The following is a 17823-nucleotide window of genomic DNA, read 5'->3' on the forward strand; positions in this document are numbered from 1 at the left end:
GTGCCCATCAGGAAATGTTGGTGTGAAACAGATGAGGAATGATACGAACAGGACAGGCTTGAAAATAATGAAAAACCAAAAGGCTGAAAGGGGTGCACTGTGAGAGTGTGCACATACCTGAGGAATATCTGTGGGGGAAAAGAAAATCCTCTGTGAAATTACTGTGGCTGGGTGCCTCTTTACAGAAGCACATGGAGTGGGGGAACAAACACAAGACATTAGAGCTCCACCAATAGGTGCAGGACAGTGACCTTGTGGACAGCAGAGAGAAGTGGTGGGACAGCTGCCATGACCCAGGAAGGGAAATGTGTTGTTCAGTGTAGGTCAGGGCACATGACCTGGGCTTCTCTGCAAGACACAATGCTGGGTTGGGTTGGGTTTGGTTGAGTTGGGTTGGGTTGGGTTGAGTTGGGTTGGGTTGGAAGGGCGCATAAATAACATCTACTTCCAATCCCTAAGACATGGTCAGGAGCCTTCCACTGTCCCAGGTTGCTCCAAGGACAGTCCATCTTGGCCTTGGACATTTCAAGGGATGGGGATGCTCTGGGAAATATATGCCAGAGCATCATCACCCTCACAGCCACAAATTTCTTCCCAGTATCCCAACTAATTGTGCCCTCTGGCAGTGGGGAGCCATTCTGCCATGTCCTGTCACTCGGGACCTTTTCCAAAGTTCCTCTCCAGCTCTCCTGAAGCCCCTTAGGCACTGAAAGGTGCTCTGAGGTCTCTCTGGAGCCTTCTCCTCTTCAGGCTTTGAGTTCAAACTCTGCGGGCTGGAGGCAGAGCTGTGGGATCATGGAGATGTGGTGGGTGAGCTCCCAGGAGCATTGGAGTGACTGAAGCCAGGCTTCAGGGAAGACAGGCTGGAATGGCAACAAGTGGGCACTACCCTTTCTCTGAGGGAACAGCTGGAATCTGTGCTTTGGGATGTGCAGTAAGCAAACTGACAGTGGCTGGGTCAGGGTCAGAGGCCACATCAGCAGCAGGGACACTCTGGTGGGTTGTTGCTACTACACATCACCTGATGGAGAAGAAACAGGCAAGGCCAAATGGGAGATTTCTTGGCCCTGGTCCTCAGGGAGTGCTAGAAGTGTGTCAGGTGTCTGATGGCAGGACAGCAGAGCTGAGCACACACACTCAAGAGTTTTCTGGCATGGAATGATGCAAACTTACTGACACAAGTGTCTGGTGAGCTGAACCTCTACGTGCCAGTGAGGAAGAATTGGTGGTGGATGTGAGGAGGTTGGGGCAGCCTTGGCTGCAGTGACCTTGCACTGCTTGAGCTCAGGGTCCAGAGAGAAGAGAGTAATGCAAAAACAGGACTGGATCCCTGGGCTTCAGGCGAGCAAAATCTGGGATCTTCTGGGAGGAATCCCATGGGTTACAGTCCTGGACAGAGGAGGGGTCTAGGAGAGCTGCTCATGGTCAGAGATTAGCTCCTGGAACCTGTTTGCAAGAGCCAAGATCTCCTGTTGAATGGTGAAGAAATTGGTCTTGGAAAAATAGATTTTTCTGCTCTTTGAGTAATTCTGGGAATCAAATTGGTCTATGTGCACAGAGTTGTCTGGGGAAAACGAGATGAGGTAGGGCCACCATGTTTCCCCATTCAAGACAAGGGAGGGACTCAGTTTGTGTGTGGTGGTTCAGTTGTTTTCATTCACTGTGGTACGTAGTTCACACTGTGCTAGACAGTTCTACAAAAACATTTGGGGATTTTTCAGTTTTCCAGTGATGTCTCCTTTTTCATGTATTTGAAGTGCTGGTTTTTATTTTCCTCTTCCTCTCCATTACTCTAGTTCTGAGCATTTAATACTGCTCCAGAGGATGCTCTATGAAAAAAATAACACCTGGTCGTGGATGCCTTGGAGACACTACAGGTGATCATAGAAAATTAGATATTGAAGGTGAAGCAGTAAGTCACTGTCCATCCACTATGGAAAGAACGAAAAGCAGTGATTTGAAGTGAGCTGGAATATCTCCTTGAGGAAATCCCTGGACTTCTGACACCTGCAAGAAAAGAAGGAGGTGACCAAAGAAATCAAGTGGTTACCTTTGTGTTTTTGGCTTTTGGCAGCGCTGTGTTGAATAGCTCTGAGATTAATCCACTACAGCAATTCTTCCATCGAGAAAAAGTGTGGAACTGGGGCAAAGCCTGGGGACAATTGCCTGACCCTCTGGCATCTGTAGCTCCTGTATGGGATGCCTCAGGCATTGTGCTCAGGAACAAGCCCATGGATCATTTGCACAGGTCTTCCATGAGAGCCTACACTTCTAAAGAAAGAAATGAATGCACAGTGCTCAGAAGAAAAACGCCCGTGTTTATTCACATGGAGCCAACTCTAGGAGTGCAGGGAAGGAGTTTTTCATCATGTCCTGGGAAAGTCCAGCTTAGCAGTGCAGTTCCTGGTGCAGTGTTGCTCTTTCCTCAGATACAATTAATTGACTATTGTTATGTGTTGCTGCAATGTTACTGTGAGGCTCCCTAAACATCATGAAGTATCCAAATGCAGTAGAGTTCCACCTTTCCATGCTACAACTGCAGCTCTTCCAGTGCCCATTGTGTTTATTTGTCATGGTTTAACCACTGATGGCAACTAAGCACCACATGACTTCTTCCCCCTTTCCCCTTATTGAAGTGGGGAGAGAATTGGAAGGGTAAAAGTCAGAAAAGTCATGGGTTTAATAAATAACACTTTTATAAATAAAGCAAAAGTTGCATTTGCGAGCAAAGCAAAGCAAGGAATCCATTCACAACTTCCAACTCTTAGGCAGAAGTCCAGCCTAATCCTGAAAAGCAGAACTCCATCACACATAGTGGCTACATGTCCACCACCTTCCTTCTTCTTCCCTATCTTTATATGCTGAACATGATGTCCTATGGCCTGGTATCCCCCTTTGGTCAGCTGGGGTCACCTGAACCAGCTGTGTTCTCTCCCAGATTTGTGTACCCTCAGCTACTCACTGGTGGGTGGAGTGAGGAGCAGAGGAGGCTTTGACTCCATGTAAGCACTGCTCAGCAATAATTTAAACATCCCTGAATTACACACAATCTTTCCAGCACCGATTCAAAACATAGTCCCATTTGAGCTAATATGAAGAAAATTAGCTTTACTCAAACCAAACAAATCCCATTCTTAACAAACAAACAAACCAAAACATCCTCTTTCCCTGGTTCTTTCTGCCTGTGGGAGATGTTGAGATGGAAGGAAGGCGTTAACAACATGTTAATGGTTTGGGGTTTGCTTGTGGGAATACTGCTGTTGTTATTGCTGTAACACCTCTGCATCTGTTTCTGCAAAAAACAGCCCAGACTAGTCTTGAGAAGTCTGGGAATTGCCTTGCCTTGCAGCAACCACAAACGATATGGCTAGATTAAAGCCCCTCCTTCCAATTCTGCCCTGGTCCTGCCTGCGTTTCGAGCACTGTGCCCTTTTCAAGTTCTCTCATGCTGCAGAAATAGGTGGCTGTGTCTGCAGTTACTGGTGAGAGCAGTTGCAGCCACAGCTGGTTCCTGGAGGGGTCTGCAGAGCTGTTGACTCGGGTCTGGAAGGATGAAGCGATGTGCTGGAGCTGTGTGAAAGGATACTGCATCACTAGGTGCTGCAGCTCTTTGCCAGGAGTCTGCCGGATCCAGTCCCACGCGTAGTTGCTATCGGTGATGGCTACACCAGAGATGTGACAGGTGAACCAGACAGACTCTGAGATCTTCCCTACTGTAGGGCCTGAGGCCTCTGTCTTCACCCAAGAAAGGCCACCTGCAATCCAGGAGACAAGGGTAAACAAAAAGGAACAGCTTAAGCAATCAATCTACTCCACCATGTCCGCGTGGTTCTGCTTGTGATGTCCAGGATCCAGCAGCTGCAAACCCATCTGCTCAAAAACTCTTGCTCCCCGTAGAATCTTAGCTCACACACAGCCTCCCCATTCTCCCACTGAGCTCCCTAATGACCCTCTAGAATTCCCCGTTTCCTCTGCTCACCCCTCAGGCAGCAGAACCTGTGGGCTGGACTGAGTGGACATGAGCTGTGCCTAAAACCATAGCAAGACTATTCACACACCTGACCCTTTGGATTGGGTACCTGTAATGCTGGAAAACAATGGAAACAGGGAAATTACTTCAAAGCTAAAATGAGAAGTCAATCAGCATGACCCATGGGAAGAAGATAAACATACAGGTTAGAGCTCATTTGGGGAGAGCAAAAGGTAGGATGCCCCTGTTAGAATCAAACATTTGAAAACTCTGTTCTGAGTCTACAGCAACCCTGAGCATCAGGGCAACGCAAGCCCCTTCCAGCTCTGAGGCAGAGAGCTGAGATGCTGACAGGTGGTTTGTGTTCAACCTCAGCTGGATTTTGTGTCTCTGTGCGAACAGCACAGAAGTAGCGGGCACCATCCCCGGCATGGAGGAGATGCAGGCTGAGAAATGCCAGAGAGTGGGAATTGTTCCTGGAGGCTGTGGCTCGACCTTCCAATGCTGACCCAAACTGAATCTGTGATGAGTAATGGCTTATCCAGGACACCCATTCGAATCTGCTTCTGGGTGCCTGACGGTACCACCGAACATAATGATTCTCGAAGGTGAAGCCGGACCCTCGGCAGGAGAGGGTGACGGAGTCCCCGGGCGCTCGCAGCCCTCCGCCGGCCTCCTGCAGCCTCAGCTGTGCCCAGAGCCCTGCGGAGGGAGAGCGCAGGAATCGGGCAGGGCCCGACCGCGGACCGAGGGCGTTGTCCCGGTGCCCTGGTACCCACAGCCCAGCACAGTCACAGCCGCCAGCCCCGGCCCACAGCCCCTGTCCCTGAGTCTGTGCCAGCCTTTGCCCGTGTTCCCTGCCCTACCTCTGCTCCTGTCCTTTCCCCAGCCTCTGTTCTTGTCCCTGTCCCTGTTGGCGCTCCTGCTCCAGCCTGTCCCTGTCGCTGTCCCTCGTTCCCCGGCCGGGCTCGCCGCCCTCCCCGCCCGGCTCTCACCTGCCGGCCACAAGGCCAAGGCCAAGGCGAGCAGCCCCGGCCCCGGCCCGGCCAACATCGCTGCCGGCCCCGGCCCCGCGGCAGCCGCACAGGAGCCGAGCGGAGCCGCGATCGGGCCGCTGCCGCCCGGCCCCGCCTCGCCGGGGCAGCGCCGGTGCCTCCGCCCGCCCCGGCACACCGCCCCGGGCCCGGGACAAGGGACAAGGGGCGGGAGCAGTGCTGGCCAGGGCTGGGCCACGCACACAGAGCAGCGCTGAGCGCTTGGAGGGCGCGTTCTGCCAAAGGGACCCGAGCGATTCGTGGACAACGCACCCAGAAATTCACCTTTGTAGCACAGAATGTCACTGGGATCCGGGGCTGAAATGCTGCCAGCAGCTGAGCCAGGTGGTGGCTCTTCTCTCCTCAGCACTGCCGGGGGCATATCTTGGCTCCCCACTTTGCCATGTCAGTTGTTTATCACCAGAACAGGGAGACAAGGGTGCTAAGCAGAGAATTACAAAGGGGTTTTATTATTTTATACTTTGCCTAAATTCGGGTCTGTGCCCTCACCTGCTCTATGAGCAGATCCTGCTTCAGAGAAAAGCAGGTCTGAACGGTGCCTGATCAGTGACTCTTGCTCACATAATCCCTGAGTGCTTGTCCTGTGCTGGGTCCCTATACCCTGGTCCCATGCAGGTGTTGCAGACAAGTGGTCAGTGGTGCAGGAAAGTTCATTCTGTGAAAATCAGGCCCCATGCAGGGGCTGGAATGTGTCCAGGATTCTGGTTGGCTCCACTTCTGGACATGGTTCAGTGTCTGGTTTCTTTGAAGAATAAATCATCTCCTGATCTCCTCTTGTTATGGGGTATTCTGAGCTGGGAAGAGCTGCCTGGAGGTGGGTGATCAGGACAAAGCAGCCCTGAGGTCAGAGCTCCCAGTCTCAGGTACTGTTCCTTCTTTTAAGCAGGAAAATATTGGAGCTAACCCTTTCCTTTTGTAGCTTTTGTCACTGAGGACTTCCAGAAGTAACTTGTGCAACAGGAGTGTTGAGGACAACCCTGCGTCCCCTTCAGGCTGCAAGTTTCAAAGCTGAAAAGGAACCAGGGAAACTTGAAAATGATACAAAGGAAATTTGGGTTGGGGAAATGAGATGCATAAGAAGAGCTATTCAGCATGGTTTTGTTTTCTGTATTTCTGTTGTTTCCTGTATTTGTGGTGTGTGTTCTTCTGTCAGAACCTAGGGTGTGTTGTGGTTCTGTAAGGCTGCAGACACAGGTACAGGCTCCCAAGCTCTCTCATAAAGGTTCAGTGTGGCCATCAGACCTGGTGCTGTTCTTTGTGGAGAGCCAGAAAAGGCATAAGGAAAGGGGAGCAGAAGAGGAGTCAGCTTTGCTGCTCCTCTGTGAGAGTGGGAAGTCAGGAATTAATTCTTGATGTTGCTTGGTTTTTGTGTGCTGATTTTGCTTTGTTTATCCAAGTCTCTTTCTGTCAAAACACACATTTTCTCAGTGAGGGGGACTGAGGGAGCAGCTGTGTAGGGCTGAGCTGCCTGATGGGGTCAGGTGGAGGAGGTGCCCACAACCTTGTCCTGTTCAGTTTGGAATGTCCTCAAGAATGGAATTTAAAGAGTCTCACGTATTCCTACAGTGTCAGATCTCCCTCAACATTTTCTTCTGCTCACCAAACAACCCAGGCTCTCCTTACATGTCAGCTGTTCCCTTCCTTGTGTTCATGGCCCTTCCTTGCATTTCTTCTCCTCTGTCCATGTCCTCTCCAGGCTGAAGAGGATTCCTCCCCAGTGAGCAAGGAGTCAGGAACACATGCCAGGAGCATGCATGGACAAACGAGTCTGGGGAAACGTGGGCCCACTGCTGAATGGGATGGGGACCAGGTCACACAGGATATGGGACAGGGCAGAGGTCATGAATGCTTTATTCGCCTCAGGCTTCAGCAGCCAGATCAGCCTTCAGGAATTTCATTTCCCAGAGTCTAGGGAGAGAGGCTGGAGCAAGGAAGATGTACCCTTGCACAATCCATGTCACTGAGCCCTTCTCTAGTCCATAATAACAGGCTTTGACCAAAAAGATCCAGGGCAGTCAGTGCTGAGAGCACAACGGAATGAAGAATGCACAACATCCACTCTCTCATCACCCAGTTAGAGCCATTGTCTCACTGTAGAATGCTATAAACATGGCTAAGCCCAATTCCCACTTCCCAAAGGTGTGCTGAGTGTCCCTCAGGAGTGAGGGCTGGGAGATGCTCCAGGTGCCAGAGCAGAGATTGCCCTGATGTCCACAGTGAAGAGAACCATGGTGATGTAGATTGTCCCTCTGCAGACCATGGCAATTGATGGAGCAACAGATACTGTCCCTGCAGACAGTGAGGGTCCCCGCCCAGGAGCAACAGGACAAGGCCAGAAAAAATCTGTGATTCCATGGAAAGGTTCCTTTTGGAGCAAGCTCCTAACAAAAGCTCTGGTTCCATGGAGTGAGTAGCCCAAGCCAGAAGAGGTTTTCTGGCAGGACCTGTGTCCCACAGGGGAGCCAGAGTGCCACGGTCTGTTCCTGAAGGGCTGCACCCCGTGGAAAAGACTCACTGTGCTGGAGGAGTTTGTGAGGAACTGCAGTCAGAGAAAAGAACGTGCACTGGAGAGGTTCCTGGAAAATAGGGTTGGACTCAACACTGAAATGGGGAAAGAGAATGAGACAGAAGTAAAGGCAGGGAAAAAAATGTTTTGAACAGATTGCAAACCACATTCACGATTCCTGTACAGTGATCAGGTGCAGGAGATGTTTCATGATTTGTTCATATTTCTCATTAACTTACTCTGATTTTGATAGGGAATTACTTAAATTCCATTCCCCAAATCCATGTGTTTGCCCATGGTGGCACTGCTGGGACATCTCCCTGTCATTATCTCAACCCACAAGCATTAATTGCATATTTTTTTCCCACATCTAATTGCACAGGACAACTCAAACAGCATCTTGCTGAGCCCCTGGAGGACAACCAAAGTCAACTCACCACACCTTCTCAAATTCTTCCTGGTCAGGTGCTCTGTAGCAGCCACCCTGTAGAGCAATGCCATCCCTGCTGATCTGGCTTTCCTAAACAGCCTGGCTGCATCCAGCACAGCTCTGGAAGCTACAGCAACACATCTCCATCATCCCATGGCTCTGCAGCCAAGGCACAGAGGAGAAATGAGGCTGTGCTGGACAGCAGCCCAGGCAACGTGCACTAAACCTGCGCTTTCCCAGACAGCCTCTGCAGTTCCCAGGACAGACCCTCCTGCACCATAAATGGTACCAGCCCTGATAGCAGCCCTCCCTGCAGTGCCTTTTAGTGCCACCAAGCCAGAGGGATGTTTCCTGCACCTGCCATTGCCTGACAGGTGCTCTGGGGTGCAGCTGCTAGGAGGAAATGCAGGGAGATCTGTCTTCCCCATATGTTGGTTTTTGGTTCACTCTGCTGCAGAGTGGCTCCAGGGTGGTTCTGCTCCGCAGTAATACGTTGCTGCATCACCTTGCTCTGCTGCCAGGGTCTGCAGTGTGAAGTTGTTCTTGGAGCTCTCCATTTTTCCAATAAAGCGACCTTGGAAATTTTTATGGGTATTACTGCCACTGGATATATACTCCATACCCCGAGGGCCCTGACGGTACCAGTACATATAGTAGCTGCTCATAGCACCTCCCTTCATTCTGCACTGCAAGGTGACTTCATTTCCCTCTTGCACGGTCACTTTCCTGGGCTGCTGCTCCAAGGCCACCTGGCCAGTGACTGCTGCAGAGAGCGAGAACAAGGCACAGTCACCCAAGGATTCAGCAATGGTTCAGGGCAATGCTGGTGGGCTTTGAACAGGCACTGGAGCAGTGGGAGGACAAAATCCTGCTCTTTGAAGCCAGCTGACACAGATGGGCAGTGCTGGTGGCAGGTAGCAAGGCTCACAAGGCAGGAGACACCACATTTCCCTCCCTCCTTTATCCTGTCACACAGGAAGATTTTTCTGATTTTCCCCAAAGAACCAGGAAGGATTTTCACCAAGAGGGACCAAATCCTTTGTCCTTGCCATGACAGGATGGTGAGTAACCCACTCTCCTGTCCCATGAACTGCTCGACGTGAGCACAGCAAAGACAAAGGTCTGTCCCAGGCAGTGGGGCTTGTGCCCTGTGCTGCCATGCTGCAGCTGCTGTGTGCCAGAGGGGCCGCAGTGGCCCAGGAGCAGTGTCCAGTGCCAGGGCAAAGCGCTGGGCCCTGAGATCTGAGTGCAGCACGAGGTGCCCTGCGTGTGCCCAGGCTGCAGAGGAGGCAGCTGGGCTGCAGGTGCCCAGCTCAGAGGCACAAGAGGAGCAGGGCTGCTCTGCCCGTGCTGCCCAGGCATGGCTGGGCAGCTGGAGCCGGGGCTCAGGTCTGGCTGCAGGAGCTCAGCACAGCTGCCCTGAGCCCCACAGAGCCCAGGGCCACGCTCAGCTCCTGGGGCCATCAGCCCTTGCCTTCACTTACCTACAATGGGCAAGAAGCCCACGCACAGGGCACTCCACATGGCCAGGCCCGCTCTGGGTGGCCTCTCTGCACCTTCTGTCTGCCTGCACAGCAGCTCTGCCCACAGCTGCCCTGCGTGGGCCTCTGTCACTGCTCCCAGGCCCAGTCCCTGCTGGTCCCTCCCTCTGCCTATGACAACAGTCATAGAGGGGGAGAGGTGGGGCAGGAGGAGCAGAACTTGAAGCTCTTGGTGCCCTCCTGGCTGTATTTCACACAGGGTGCTCCCACTTGTTCTGTTTAGCCCTCTCCATAATCCCACTTTGTGTGATCCTGTGAAAGAGCCTCAGGCTTGCTTTGGAGTGGGTCAGTGGGAACACTAATAATATATCTAAAACACTAAAATACCATTCCTGAGCCACAACAGCCTTATTTGGCATCCAGTGTGGGGCATGAAGGCTTGAGGTAAGAGCAGATCTGCCCAGAGTGGGCTGGAAACAAATCTGATCTCAGAATTAGTTGTACCAGGTGTGCAGGCACTGGTGCCAAGGCTGCTTGGGCTGTTCCTGTGGCTGTGGGACCTAACCCTGTGCCTGCTGCCATAGGTGCTCCCCATGCTGATCTTGTGTGGGGCTGTGGACACTGAAAAGGGGATTGGGAAGAGGACAGAAACTCTCGGCCTCTAGATCTGAACCCTGTCAAATGTTGGAGAAATTTACTGTCCCAATGATGATCTTGCTGTGCTCCCAAGGACATAGCAAGCCATGGCCAGTGAGTATTTGTTATCAAAATAAAATAATGTGTGCATAATTCCTGTTACATATGCCTATGTAATGAAGTCTGGGGTGTCTCTACTCTGTCTCCTTGCAGGTTATGTTTCCATTCAGGTCACACATGAGAAATTGCCCTGATCATGGGAGGCTCTGGCATTGCCAGGAATCAAATAAAGCCCTCCCTAAAGAAGTCCAGGAACTGACATCTATTTTCAAAGCTGTGCTTTGGAAAGACAGACATTCTCAAGAGCTCTGCACTCCCCAGTCCTGAATAGTTTTGTATGGGAAGATCAGGTTCCCAATACTTCAGATCAGACCACACACTCTGAGTGAAATATAAGGCAAAGGGAGAAAGAGAACTTATCTTACAGTCAGGTAATTCACCATATTCCTAATGGTTTTCAGTTTACATTAGATCTATTTTTGTCAGGAAATTTTTTGGATTTTGGGACACAAAATAGGACAGATTTTGCCCAGCAGAAGCAGGAATATGATTATTACATTGTATTTTTAATGTGGTATAAGAAAACAGAAGGGTTCAGTGATACTATAAGTTATATTGCTATTGCCCATTCTCTTGAAGTTCCTCATGATGCTTTCTGAAGTAACCTCTTGGAAAGAGGTTTATTCTTTCAAGATGCCTTTAATGTTCTCTGCCACAGGGGAGAGCTCTCACCATGTCCTGAGTTGCTCAGCAGGGCAGATGTCAGGTACCACAGTCCATGTGTGAGACTCACCAAGGCGGAGGAAAATGTATGAGAGGTGAAAATTTTCCTCAAATTTCTTTAAATATTTTATTGAAGATCCCATTGTGGGTGGTTAGGAAAAACTGTGGGAAAAACAAAAACTATCCAACAGCCATTTTTAGTGTTAGAGAATCAGGGCATTGCTCTATTCTGACCAAGACTGGCAAGAGAAATCATTTCATCCACACATTGCACAGGTCATGCAGTGAAAATCCTTCCATCACTCAAGGTTTTCACTAGAGTTTTCTTGTACTTATACAGTCAAAACCACGGGAAATTCATTGGTTGAATGTCCATTGCTCCCAAATTACACAGTTTGCAGTATTTGGTTTCCTATTGATGCTGTCATCTTCCATGTTATTTTGGTTCCCATTCTTTTTTCTCTTATCAATCTTTTCCCTGGCCAGGAGTCTCTGACCATGCCAGGGCTGATGTTTGGAGTTGATGTTCATTAATGCTCATTATCTCTTGTGTATCTTTTGTGCTGCTCTCAGTCTGCTGAGATGTGAATCTCCCCTGGCCTGGAATGCTGGAACAGTCCATTAGAAAGAAGCATCAGTTCATTTCCCCCTGGGCAAATGTGAACAAAACCCCTGACTGAAGGTATATAAAGAAATTTTAAACATATTCTCATATCCCCCAGTATGAGAAAGGTGTCACGGAAATGCAGAAGGATTGATGTTGGAAGGGACATCTGGAGGTGACATGGTCTCCCCCGCTCTAGCAGGACTGTCTGGAGCTGTTTCCCAAGGACTATGTCCAGGTGGCTTTTGAATGTCTCCAGGGACAGTGGCTCAACCCTTGGAGATATTCAAAGGCCCTATGAGAATAATCAAACATGGACACAAACTAATCTCTAGGAGAACAGGATAGCACTGTCATAATGTATTGTACCAAAGGGTTCTGCTTATAATCATCCTTCATTCTTTTGGTATTATGGGATCCCTTTTAGGACAATATTATTTATTCAGATTTCAGGAAACTCCACATTCAAATGTGCTTCTTTGAACAAAGGTTATTTTAATGTGGAGCACACATTATCTACAAAACTCTACTTAGCTGACACCAGGAGGCAGATCTGCAGATTGTCACCCTTTTGTGCAATTAACTACACCAAGACAATCTTACTACTGGACTGGAAACACTTCTATTCTCCTCTTTTGTTAAGCTGCATTTTCTGCATTACCAATGCAATGTGAAAAGCCACTGCTTAGTGGGGACAATCTGGGACCCTGTCATGAAATGAGGGCTTTAGAGCAATGAAACACTCACTGCCAGAGGTGTCAGCAAAAGCAGGTTTAACACAGACTGGGAAAGTGTGGCACAGCCCAACAGCAACCCTCCCTGCTGCTTTCCTACATGGATGAATCAGGGAAAGGAACAACAAATTGGAATTAATTTAATTAAAAGATTGATGTGGCGGCTGGGGGCAAGAAAGGGGCAGAGCTGCAAAAGGCAGTCCCTCCCCTTAAGTTACGAGGTGCAGAAAGGACTCTGCTGCTTTGTAAACTGCGGTTTTCAGGGGTCACTTGCTGCTGTCCCCCGTCCCTCCCCGGCCCCCCTGGACCCTTCCAGCTAGCTGTCCCCTCTGGGGACCGGGGTTTGCCGCGGTCTCGCTGCCCCGGGCTTACCAGGAACCAGCTGGGTTAGCACGGTCCAAGCTCCGGCGTTGCCTCGGTCACCGCTAGGAGTCAAGATAAAGACACCAAGAGAGACCAATGATATGTTTGTCCAGAGAGATTGTATTGCCTGAACGGTTGCAGGGACCAAAGGCCCCGGGCTATTGCCCAGATACAGTTTTTATACAGCAAAATTAAGAGATAAGGTCTGAACAATGGGGATACTGTCCAGCTTAGGCACATCAGAACCACCCCAGGGGCCAGGTCCAATGGGAACTGCTCAGGGTGGGGAGAAGGGGGTTTACAGAGGAATGCTGAAGCGGGACTTTCCCGAAACAGTGGAGCATATATAAATGTATCTTTTCCCTCAGTCTCCCATTCCCAAGGCCTTTCTAAAACAATGGGGCATACATGAATGTATCCTTTTCCTCAGTTTGCCATTCCCAAGGCCTTTCTAAAACCTTCCTGCACACTACCATGCCAGCATGATAGCAACAATTCAACACTTTTCACTTAATAAGAATGAATTGTGCCTTGGGAGAAGGTAAACTGTGGCTCTTAAACTGCAGTGTCTTTCTGCTTGTCGTCTTCCCACCAATTGCTTTCCGTGGCGGCAGCAGCGATGACAACCGGTGCAGAATTCTTCGGCTTTGAGGTGATAACCTTGGAGATGATTCGCTTAAGAATTCCAAATGCTAACAGAACTAAAAACAGTGCAACTAGAAAGTAAAAGATGTCTTTTAGAAGAGACAGTGCCCACCCAGAAATATCCCAGTCTTTGAACAGATTTTTAAACCAATCCTCATTTTCTTGCTTCACACTCCCAGTGAGGCTTCTCATTTCCTGAATGGATGAGTGGACACTCTGACCTTTAGATGACAGATCAAAACAACACAACACATCAAACTCTTTACATCCATGACCATGTGCCAACAGCAGGAAATCAACAGCTGCCCTATTTTGGAGGGTAGCCTTTCTGGTTATTTCCTCATCTTCTAGGAGGTCACTCAGGGCTGCTGATGTTAAATTTGCCTGCTTTGTCACCCAGCATTCTAGATTGCCTAATTCACTCAGTGCTTTGGCTGCCGCAACCCATGGTAAAAACAGAGACGGCAACTCTTTTGGATTTTGCCTAATGGTAAATTTCTGCATCACAATGTTCATCAAATTGACTTGCACTCCGCTTAGTAATTTTTTTTCTCACTTTTTGCTTGCCCAATTGGAATTTGGGTCATGTTGGGGGAAGCAAGGGTCAGATGCCCAAAAGTGCATGGAACTCCAATAAGACGAGATGAGATTCCTGGGTATGCTCTGTCCCCACAGATAAGAAACATTCTCTTGTCCAGCTTGCATGGACAGAAATCAGTGGTGGATGCAAATCTCAGCTTATAGACAGCTGTGCACCATTGACCTGCTCTGAATTCTACCTTGTACTGTTTGACATGCTCATATAATTTTACTTCTTTGGTTGGGGAAAAATCAAATTGAATGCAATATTCAGCTTTTGCAGAGCCTAGGAGTTCTAATTCCTGGGGCTCTCCCTCGGCAGTGGGCAAATGTGGGACCCATCTTTGCCACAAAATGAGGGAGTTTCGCACTGGTGCTTTAACTAGTCTTACAACTCCAGGTATTTTATTTTCGTTCACCTGCTTTTGCAAACTGACCAGATCAATTGGGAACTCATCCTCCTTACTTGGGACCCCTATTAAACATGTGGACATCGGATTTTCTGCTGAGGCAGTAGACAAACACATATGATCTTGTTGCAAGGCTTGGGCAAGTGTGACCCACACATTTTTCTTGGGCTGTGGAACAATCTATGCATCCACCGTGGAAGGGTAGATGACCATTCCCTGGAACCAAACGATGAGCAGGAATGTGGAAATTGACATTCTGCTAGTCTGAAAGAAAGATAAAATCATACAAGGTAAACTAACTCTGAAAAAGATACAATTTGCTCTGCCAGTATAAAGGAAAAAGATTTCCCCCCTCCCACTTTCCCCCCTTGTTGAGGAGGCCCTGCAGACCCTGGAGTCCTCGGGGTTGCTGCTCCTGAAGCAACCACCCTTTCCCGTGGTTTTATCACTGAGTCCTGTGTCATTAGTGAAGCTTTCCTGGTGCACTCCTCGATGAGCTGATCAAGTGTGGGGGGAGGCGATGATGGAAGGCCAGGATGACTCGCTGACAGGCTTCATTTGCATTTGTGGTGACAAGTTCTAATGCAAGTTGATCTTGGAGCTCTGGATTTTGCACCCTTTTTTCCACAGAGGCTAGCACTCGATCCACAAAATCCATGAATGGTTCTGTAACAGACTGCTTTAAAGCGGTATAAGAAACAACAGGTTCTTTAGAAGGCATGTTAAAAAATGCACGTTCTGCTGCATCCCTGGACAGGTCCAACACTGCTCTGGGGATGTCTGCGGCTTGCTTCTCAGCTTGGCTCCAATCACCTTCACCCACTAGATGTTCTAAAGTGATTTCCTCATCCTCTATATCTGTGGAATGGCTTGGACTCTGCAAAATCTCTGGGAGATCTGCTGCAAGTCTTTTCTAAGTTCTTTCCCACAATCTAAACTCAGACTGAGGGAGCAAGCAACTGAAAAAATGTCTCAAATCAGCTGGGACAAAAGTTTTGGAGCTTAGAGTAGCTTTTAAAATGTCTTTAAAAATTCAATTCTTTCCCCAAACTCACGCTTTATTTTGCAAAGTTCCCTAATACTATCATATGAAAGGGGCTCCCATTTGGCGTTCTGTCCCCTGGCATTATAGATCACAGGGGCCAGGAACGCAGGCTCGGTGTCTCTGACTAGTTTCTGGTTCCCCACATTGACAGTCTCGGAGCTACTGTTGCCAGGGAAACCGGGAGAGAGAGAGAGAGAGAGAGGGGCCGGCTTGTGTGGGAGTGGCCGCAGATGGCAGGGCCGTGTGGAGCGGGGCAGGGACAGGGGGTGATGCAACTGTGAGATGAGGAGCTGAGGGCTGAACTGAGGGCTGTATCATGGGCTGAACCGGGGGCTGGATCGCTGCAAGGGAGGAGGGGTTGGGATTGGGAACGCGGGAAGGGAGGGGTGTGTGGGCTGGCACAGGGAGCAAGGAATTCTGGGATAGAGAAGGGAACACCTCGTGCCCGCCTCCATCTTTTGGTGGCTGCACGAGGGGGATGGGGGGTGCAAAGCATGGATTTTGAGCTGCGGGAGCGAAAGCAGGAGATGGAGAAGGGTTAGGAACTGAATCTACATCTGCAGGGTTAGTTTTTTCACAGCAGGGGATGCGGGGGGACACAGGGGACACAATGGGGCTGTTTTCTGCTCCCGGCGTGTCCTGAGTGTCTGCACTCTCTTTCACAACATTGTAAACGAACAAAAACATTCTTATAAAACCTTCTTTCACTGAGAGATCTCTTGCCTTGGTCCTTTCACTCAACACACCACCCACACGCTTCCAAAATCGTCTTTCTCTCACTTCTCACTCTGTTACCTCCGGAAAACTTACTGATAACCACCTGACAAACTGTTTCACAAGGCTCTTAGAAAATATTGCACCTGCTCTCTGCAGGGGTTCCTGAACTTGTTTATAAATCTCTTTCTGCTGTTTAGTCAGTGTAACACCCATCGCTGGCTGCTCAGCAAATCTCAACCAGTTACTGCAGCAAACCCCAAAGTTCTAAAGCTATGACAGAGACTCTCGTCACGCCTGCGTGCTGGCGTATCCCTCCGTGGGCACACGAGAGCCTGTGTCCAGTCTCCTGGCTGGGCCCCTGCCCCCCCAGTACCGAGACTCACCCACCGTCGTCCTTTAGACACCAACTCCAGCAACGGTTCCCAACTCCGGCAGGCGGTATTCCGGGCATTGGGAAGGTGCCGTCCGCACCTGCGGAGACCGCGCCGGACAGAAATTGGCGTCTCTGTCTCCACGGCAACAGTCCTGCTGGGCTGCATGGAAGGGCAAGTGCCCACACCACCAGCGTGGTCTGAGAGCTTCTCCCCGCGAAGCTGACAGCCTGCGTGGCGGTTATTCACACCGCTCACTGCTCTGTTGCTCGCGGTGACACTGCAAAGCATCTGGAAAAGCTCTTAACCCATGCACTGTCCACGACGGCCGTGGTTTGCTCACTCAGACCAATGCAAAGCCCCACATTGGGTGCCACTTGCGGCTTTTGGGGGTCACTTGCTGCTGTCCCCCGTCCCTCCCTGGCCCCCAGGACCCCTCCAGCTAGCTGTCCCCTCCGGGGGCCAGGGTTTGCCGCGGTCCCGCTGCCCTGGGCTTACCAGGCAGCAGCTGGGTTAGGACAGTCCGAGCTCCAGCGTTGCCTCAGTCGCCACTCGGAGTCGAGATAAAGAGACCCAGAGAGACCAATGGTATGTTTGTCCAGAGAGATTGTATTGCCTGAACGGTTGCAGGGAGCAAAGGCCCCAGGCTACTACCCAGATACAGTTTTTATACAGCAAAATTAAGAGATAAGGTCTGAACAATGGGGATACTGTCCAGCTTAGGCACATCAGAACCACCCCAGGGGCCAGGTCCAATGGGAACTGCTCAGGGGTGGGGAGAAGGGGGTTTACAGAGGAATGCTGAAGCGGGACTTTCCCTAAACAGTGGAACATACATAAATGTATCTTTTCCCTCAGTCTCCCCTTCCCAAGGCCTTTCTAAAACAATGGGGCATACATGAATGTATCTTTTTCCTCAGTTTACCATTCCCAAAGCCTTTCTAAAACCTTCCTCCACACTACCATGCCTGCATGATAGCAACAGTAAACTCCTTCTAGAGGAGGTGTGGATGGATCCAATCCTAGTCCCAGACATCATCAAGACTTTACGACTGAGGGATTATAAGAGCATTAATCAATGACCTTCCCCTACTGTCCTTCTGATTCCTCTCGTTGTGTCTGAAAGAGTATTATCAAAATATAAATCTACCAGAGGGACTGGGAAAAGGTGTCGATTGCTTGAGGAAAATGTTCTGGTTGTTATTGGAAAATAAGGATAAAAATACTGGTGAGGGGCTCCCCCTGACTGATACTCTGGTGGTAGAGCGCGGTAAATGAGCATTTCACTGGATTTGGATTTGCCATGCAAATTTCACAGAGCTTCTGCAGGGGCTGGGGCTCTTCTCTGGGTGTCTGCAGGGCCTGAGGGTCTGAGCTGAGCAGGCTCACTGCAACACCCCTTGCTGTGTCATGTGCAGAGGCTCTCTTGAAGGCAGCAGGAACTCAGGCAGGGACAGCAAAGCCTTATTTCCCTGCCAGGATGTGGTTATCTTG

General features: G+C 49.9%; 1 gene segment (V, D, J or C); it reads right to left on the reverse strand.

The window, feature by feature from the left end:
• Nucleotides 1-547: 547 nt before the first annotated feature.
• Nucleotides 548-5097, reverse strand: LOC110480576 (immunoglobulin heavy variable 3-5-like). The segment is given in 2 exon segments: nucleotides 548-3755; nucleotides 4966-5097. Coding segments are annotated over 2 exon segments (441 nt in total).
• Nucleotides 5098-17823: the final 12726 nt, after the last annotated feature.

This window comes from Lonchura striata, chromosome 27 (assembly GCF_050655825.1).
Source record: "Lonchura striata isolate lonStrDom1 chromosome 27, ASM5065582v1, whole genome shotgun sequence".
NCBI classification, from domain to species: Eukaryota; Metazoa; Chordata; class Aves; order Passeriformes; family Estrildidae; genus Lonchura; species Lonchura striata.